The sequence below is a fragment of the Sylvia atricapilla genome, chromosome 23 (assembly GCF_009819655.1).
Source record: "Sylvia atricapilla isolate bSylAtr1 chromosome 23, bSylAtr1.pri, whole genome shotgun sequence".
In the NCBI taxonomy this organism is placed as follows: Eukaryota; Metazoa; Chordata; class Aves; order Passeriformes; family Sylviidae; genus Sylvia; species Sylvia atricapilla.
Window position 1 is genome coordinate 3,893,402 of NC_089162.1, and position 7,159 is coordinate 3,900,560.

The following is a 7,159-nucleotide window of genomic DNA, read 5'->3' on the forward strand; positions in this document are numbered from 1 at the left end:
TTCTCCTTGTCCTGCCTTGTAGGATCATTCGTGGACGGCAAGAGAGGGAACTCTGCAAACCTGAGACACTCACAGAAAATGGGGTTTATTGTAAGGGTCGTGGGTAACGGGCTGTTCACACCAGCCTCGGCTGAAGGGATGCCCCAAAGAGAGAGAGGGAGGTAAGAAGTAAGAACTGAGAGCAGGGTAAGAGAGTGAATAAAGAGTGTGAGGTCCTTGTTACAATACATTGTATCTCCTTTTGCGTTGAATATTCTGATTTACACCAACCTGCGTGAGATACAAAACCTACAGACTTTGCACACAGCCTGTGAGAATTGCTCTATTACCGTATCATTCTGTATTTTAAACTCTAAAGACTACTTTTCTTATCTAACCATATCATTCTGTATTTTAAACTCTAAAGACTACTTTTCTTATCTGCCTTTTCCCGGATACCTTTGGGGGCTACTCCCTGGAGCCCCTTTGTTTGCTGTCACCCAACCCATCACGGGCTGATCGCTGTCCTCCTGCCGTGCCTACATCTCAAAACCAGCTTCCATTTCTATTTCCTTCACAGGTTTTATATTTTTAGCGTCTCTTGCCAGGCAATCATATCTGTAGGCTTTTCCTGTCTCGCCTTTAACCTCCTGCACCCAAATCCCAGCTCCAAAGGCCCGAATCCCGGTTCAGGTCCCAGCCCAGTGTGTGGCGGGGACAACAGGAGCCACAGAAGGGCTGGACACCAGTGACCGCCCGTGGGTCCTGGCCCCGGTTCTGTGGAACTGGTTCCGTGGGGCTGGGTCACCAGCTGGGCCCAGGGATAATGTCACATCCCCTCCTCGAGGTCACCCCAAATGGCCACTAAAAGCGACGTTGCCACCCTTGTCTCAGGATGTGGCTTGCACACAGCGGATTATCGCAGTGAGACACCAGGGACAGGCTGAGGGAGCTGTTCCTGTGACCCTTGAGCCAGCCTGGGAGAACCTGAAATGCCTTTTTATTTTGGCGCAGTTTTTATCCCTTTGAATGGAAGTTCCTTCGCCTGTTGTGCCGGTTTGCCGTGTCCCGGAGCCTGGGCAGCACTCGGTGTTTGCGTTCCCGGCTTTTCCACTTGGCCTTTATTCCTGTAAACATTAAACGTGACCTCAGGTGATTCCCGACCTGTGCCCAGCTCCCCTCAGCCCTGGGGACGCCACAACGCCACGGTTTTCACCTTTTCCCTTCCCAGGGAAATCAATCCACGCCGGGAGCCGGGTTACCCGTGCAGCAGCGACACGCCAAAGGGTGACAGCCTGTCCTTGGCTCGGGCTCAGCCTGGTGATGGATGGGAACACTCAGGGTGGATTATAAAGCCTGGAGACGCTGAGACAGCTTTTCCTCCGTGGAATAAGCAGTTCCAGTGTCTAAACCGCCACAAACACGGCTTTCTGAGGGGGGTAAACCTGGGAACGCTCCTTTGCCGCGCAGAAGGGAACATGGAGGGTGCTGGTTATTGTACTTGGGAGGTTTACTGAGGGGCGCGCCGGGGGGACGCCAGGCAACGGCTGCGAGCATGAGCGTGGGGAATGCCGCCATTCCTGAGGGGAAAGCGGGATCTAGGGGGAACAGGGCGCTCGGGAAGGACAGGGGGACCCCCGAGGGCTGTGCCCAGGGCCTCCCCTCATGGCGCCGCCATCTTGCGCTTCCCCTTCCCCGCCGCTCTCCTTCTCCACCGCCCTCTATGCAAATCACCCGCCATTCCCGCGCGCCCATTGGCCCCTCCCGCAGCATTGCGAAATATGCTAATGAAGCCCTGGCGCGCAGCGCGGCGATTGGCTGAACAGCCCGCCCTCTTCCCGCGTCCCGCCTTCCTTCCGTGACGTCACCAAAGATAAGAAATCTGATTGGGCGAGGCTCGAGGAAAGCCGCGCCTGCCGCGGGGTTTGGGGGGGCGCGGGGAAAGCGCATGAAGGTTCGAGAACGCGGGGCCGGCCGGCGCGCAACGCCCCCTTCCGGCGCGCGTCACGCACAGCGCAGACCAATCACTGGCGAGCAGGAGGGCGGGATCCACGCGCTGATTGGTCAGAACCGTGCGAGGGAGGCGTGGCCTTCTGGAAGGTTCTGGGCGGGTATAAAAAGGCGCCGCGGCGGGCGCGGGGCATTGAGCGAGCCGGAGCTGAGCTAAGAGACTGCCCAGTGTGTGAACGAGAGGCCGGGCCGGACTGCGGGTAACGGGGCAGGGCGGGGCACCATGCGGCACGGGAAGGGTGTGGGGGGGCGCAACCATTGTGGAATTGCCTAGGGAGGTGCCGGAGGCAGCTCTAGAGCGGCCTGGAAAAGGCGGGGGGCACTCCCGGGTGATTCTGTGTCCTACGGGAGCGTTCTGCTGCGGGGATGGGGAGGGGATGGCGGGTACAGGCCCCTTTTGCGCCGCTGCGGTATTTTTTTTTTTTTTTTAAATCCCGGAATTCGTACGTTTTTCTCCTCAATGCGATCTGCCGCGGGAGGAGGAGGAGCGGCTCACCGTTTTCTCCCCCCGCCTCCATTTGTTACTGCTGGGCTTGGGGGGGAGGGCTCGAGGAGACGCAGCGCCCATCTTGCCTCGCAGGGGGGCGGCCCGGGGCGGTGCCGGGCCGTAGCGGCTGCTGCAGTGCCCGGCGGTGAGGAGGGAAGGAGCCGCGTGGGTGGAGAGCGGCCACGTGTGGGCTGTGGGGGAGGATGGCTCCAAGGGGGGGTCGGTGCCGCACGGGGCTGGGGCTGTGCCAGCGCACGCGGCCCGCGCGCCGGGGACTCCATTTCCCGGCAGCCCCCGGGCACGCCCCCCCCCCCGGGTCACGTTGCGCGGGAGGCGCGGGGCACCCTGGGATTTGGAGTCCCGCGCCACGTGGTGCGGGGGACGCCAAGCGGCGGAGGCGGGGAGTGCAGCCGGTGTGCTGCTGGGGCCACGTGGGATAACGGGCCCGGAATTCCAGGGGTCATCCGGGATTCACACAGCGCTTTAAGCGGGAAAGAATTCAGTTACATTCCCTTATTGGCACACATTCCACTAAACCAGGTCGCTCCCAGCCCCAGTAGCCAGCTGTTAAGCGCTTAAAGCATGAGGTAGCCACAATTTTGTTAAGCAGTTTTTATACCAGCTTCGCTTATAACTAATTTTTTTTTTTTTATTATTTTTTTTTTTTTTTTTTTTTTTTTTTTCATTCAGACAAGATGTCAAAGGGACCAGCTGTCGGGATTGATCTTGGCACCACCTACTCCTGTGTTGGCGTGTTCCAGCATGGGAAGGTGGAGATCATTGCCAATGACCAGGGTAACCGCACCACCCCAAGCTACGTGGCCTTCACAGACACAGAGAGGCTCATCGGAGATGCTGCCAAGAACCAAGTGGCCATGAACCCAACCAACACAGTCTTTGGTAAGGTTTGGCACACTTGGTAGTGATTAAAGAAATTTTTTTTGCTTGTAAGAATTCTTAGCAGTGAAATTTAAGCTTTCTTCTAGAAGTTAAAGCGTCTAAATTGCTCGTAACTTAGGTAGAGCTGTTAATGGAAACTAAAAGTTGTTAGCTGTAAAGTGTTTACCCTATAGCAAATTCTTCATGATAGTCAGTCTTAAATAATCTTAGATCAGATGTCTCAACTTGATTTATGGCAGAGCATTTGCAGTATTTTTAAGGTAAAAGCAATGAGTTTGTGCATGTCACAGAAGTGAAACTCAGTGTCTGCGCCTGAATCTTAACAATACAATAATAATTTCAGGTTATAACTAGTGATCTAGGGTTTCCTGCGTTTTTAATAAGGATTTTAGATTTTTAATTAGGAATGAGCGTTACTAATGTGGTAAATTGACCTTCCCCAGATGCCAAGCGGTTGATCGGGCGCAGGTTCGATGACTCTGTGGTGCAGTCTGACATGAAGCACTGGCCCTTCACTGTGGTCAATGATGCTGGCAGGCCCAAAGTGCAGGTCGAGTACAAAGGCGAGACAAAGAGCTTCTACCCAGAAGAGATCTCTTCCATGGTTTTAACCAAAATGAAGGAAATTGCAGAAGCATATCTCGGAAAGGTGAGTCTGGCACTGAAGTGAGGTGTGGTGGGTAGTTCTGGGTGAGGATTGATCCCTAACTGAGCTGTTGCCTGTGTTTGCAGACTGTTACCAATGCAGTAGTGACTGTCCCAGCCTATTTCAACGACTCCCAGCGCCAGGCAACAAAAGATGCTGGAACCATTGCAGGGCTCAATGTCCTGCGGATCATCAACGAGCCCACAGCAGCTGCCATTGCCTATGGGCTGGACAAGAAGGTACGGAGGGCTCTGTGTGTGTAACCAGTGAGTAAACTGTTCTAGTAGTAGTAGGAATTGAGTAATGAAAACGCATGTTTCCTCCAGGTTGGTGCTGAGAGGAACGTCCTCATCTTCGACCTGGGCGGCGGCACCTTCGATGTGTCCATCCTCACCATCGAGGACGGCATCTTCGAGGTGAAATCCACGGCAGGGGACACCCACCTGGGCGGGGAGGACTTCGACAACCGCATGGTGAACCACTTCATCGCCGAGTTCAAGCGCAAGCACAAGAAGGACATCAGCGAGAACAAGCGCGCCGTGCGCCGCCTGCGCACCGCCTGCGAGCGCGCCAAGCGCACGCTGTCCTCCTCCACCCAGGCCAGCATCGAGATCGACTCCCTCTACGAGGGCATCGACTTCTACACCTCCATCACCAGGGCTCGCTTCGAGGAGCTCAACGCCGACCTGTTCCGGGGCACGCTGGACCCCGTGGAGAAAGCCCTGAGGGACGCCAAGCTGGACAAGTCACAGATCCACGACATCGTGCTGGTGGGAGGCTCCACCCGCATCCCCAAGATCCAGAAGCTGCTGCAGGACTTCTTCAACGGCAAAGAGCTCAACAAGAGCATCAACCCTGATGAGGCTGTGGCGTATGGGGCAGGTAATTAATTAATTGCTCGCTGTGCAGCTCTTGGTTGTAAAATCTGGTGTAGGCCCTGGGGTTTCCACCTGAATCGTTAAAGCTGTAGGAGGTAATTTCCCTTGGACTTGCTGTGATGAAAGTGACTCCAAAGCCATTCGTAGTTTCCACCAGAAGTCGAAAGGCTTGTGATGGTGCAAGTACCTTCCTTGGATGTCTGAGCGAGCCCCGTGCACAGTCACAGTTCAGAGGCTGTGTTTTGCAGGGTGTTTAACGCTGTGTTTCTCTCCCCTCAGCTGTGCAGGCTGCTATCCTGTCTGGAGACAAGTCTGAGAACGTGCAGGACCTGCTGCTGCTGGATGTGACTCCCCTGTCCCTGGGCATTGAGACAGCTGGCGGGGTCATGACAGTCCTGATCAAGCGGAACACCACCATCCCCACCAAGCAGACCCAGACCTTCACAACCTACTCTGACAACCAGCCCGGGGTGCTCATCCAGGTGAGCACAGAGCTCTGGGCTAATGACACTCAGTACTTTCACTGGTTGATACTTTAAGTAATTTTTAGGCCAGAGGTGTTATATTCTGTGATTGGTCAATTCCTGGTTGCTGTGATGAAAGTGATTCCAAAGCCATTCGTAGTTTCCACCAGAAGTCGAAAGACTGGTGTTGGTCCAAGTTCCTTCCTTGGATGTCTGAGCGACCACATTCCCTTCAGGGTAGTAATTAAATAATCTGTTGTGACTTTAATGACATCATATGATGGTTTTCCTCCTCAGGTGTATGAAGGAGAACGTGCTATGACTAAAGACAACAACTTGCTGGGCAAGTTTGAGCTGACTGGCATTCCCCCTGCCCCCAGAGGGGTCCCTCAGATCGAGGTCACCTTCGACATCGATGCCAACGGCATCCTGAACGTGTCTGCTGTGGACAAGAGCACTGGCAAGGAGAACAAGATCACCATCACAAACGACAAGGGTGAGGATCCACTGTCCTGAGGGTGGGAGAGCACTGAAAACAGGCTTGTGGAGCTCTGCCTTCTGTTCTAGTCACAACATGGCTGTAATCAGGATTTTCATGCCGATTTATATCTGTGTGAGCCTTTTTTGAAGTTGCAGTATTTATTGAATTCATAAGAAAGTATATTCTGGGCTTCTGGCCCTCCAGATTTAACATGTGGAATGCTTGGGAATTTGAGATCATTCCCTTAAAACGACTGAGTTAAAACTTCCATCTGTGTTCTCTGCAGGCCGGCTGAGCAAGGAGGACATTGAGAGGATGGTGCAGGAGGCAGAGAAGTACAAGGCAGAGGACGAGAAGCAGAGGGACAAGGTGTCCTCCAAGAACTCCCTGGAGTCCTATGCCTTCAACATGAAAGCCACCGTGGAGGATGAGAAGCTGCAGGGCAAGATCTCTGACGATGACAAGCAGAAAATCCTGGACAAATGCAACGAGATCATCAACTGGCTGGACAAGAACCAGGTATGTCAGATTGTTTTCAGTCCCCAGGGTCTGCCTGAGCCACAGGGAGAGTTCAGGCTGGAGGAGAAGCCCCTGGTTGCTGTGATGAAAGTGATTCCAAAGCCATTCGTAGTTTCCACCAGAAGTCGAAAGGCTGATGTTGGTCCAAGTTCCTTCCTTGGATGTCTGAGCGACCACAGGGAGTTTCCAATCCCTCCTGTTGCCCTGCCTGCCTTGCAGGAATGTGTTAGAGGAGATAACACGGCTGCTGTTCTCTCCTGCCTGTTCCAGGAGGGATGTGAGATGCTAAACCAACCAGGGATAGACTTGGATTAGAGGCACTATTGTCTTGGTGGGGCTGAACCAGCCTGGGTTGTTAAAATGTAGAATCCAGACAGGGCTGGGTCTCTGTGGTGATTTCACCTTGGCTGAGTTTTGTATAGGATTTGGGGAGAAAAAGGCAACAGCAGGCTCAACTTCAAGAGTAAAACAGATTAGATTTTATTAACATATGCTTAGGAAAAAGCAAAGAAAGTAAAATGAAACTTAAAAAGGATTTGGGGAGAAAAATAAAACTTTCAAAAGGATGTTGGGAGAGAAAGGCAAAAGGCTAAAAGCAGATTTTCTTAAACATACACAAAGGGAAAGGAAAATAAAACTTTGAAAGGATTTGGGGAGGAAAAAAAAAATCAATACAGGCTCAAGTTAAAAGGTAAACCAGATTTTGTTAACATACCCTAAAAGAAAAAAGCAAGAAGGGGGAAAACTACCACCCCATGATGTCCATGAGCAGAAGCCCCTGAGCTGTTTGTTTCT

The 7,159-nt window shown here is 53.1% G+C and overlaps 1 protein-coding gene and 3 non-coding genes across 4 annotated transcripts in view; all 4 read left to right on the forward strand.

The window, feature by feature from the left end:
- Nucleotides 1–2,043: 2,043 nt before the first annotated feature.
- HSPA8 (heat shock protein family A (Hsp70) member 8) overlaps nt 2,044–7,159 on the forward strand; it is a 193,448-nt gene continuing 188,332 nt past the window's right edge. Inside the window, exons 1-8 of the mRNA XM_066334634.1 lie at nt 2,044–2,189; nt 3,167–3,376; nt 3,820–4,025; nt 4,109–4,261; nt 4,349–4,904; nt 5,180–5,382; nt 5,662–5,860; nt 6,132–6,376. Coding sequence (XP_066190731.1) covers nt 3,172–3,376; nt 3,820–4,025; nt 4,109–4,261; nt 4,349–4,904; nt 5,180–5,382; nt 5,662–5,860; nt 6,132–6,376 — 1,767 coding nt within the window. The 5' untranslated portion in view covers nt 2,044–2,189; nt 3,167–3,171. The remainder of the gene's footprint in view (nt 2,190–3,166; nt 3,377–3,819; nt 4,026–4,108; nt 4,262–4,348; nt 4,905–5,179; nt 5,383–5,661; nt 5,861–6,131; nt 6,377–7,159) is intronic.
- LOC136371136 (small nucleolar RNA SNORD14) lies at nt 5,012–5,108 on the forward strand. The gene has a single exon (XR_010745280.1). It is a non-coding gene; the product is annotated as a small nucleolar RNA SNORD14 (small nucleolar RNA).
- Nucleotides 5,489–5,585, forward strand: LOC136371135 (small nucleolar RNA SNORD14). The gene has a single exon (XR_010745279.1). It is a non-coding gene; the product is annotated as a small nucleolar RNA SNORD14 (small nucleolar RNA).
- LOC136371134 (small nucleolar RNA SNORD14) lies at nt 6,441–6,537 on the forward strand. The gene has a single exon (XR_010745278.1). It is a non-coding gene; the product is annotated as a small nucleolar RNA SNORD14 (small nucleolar RNA).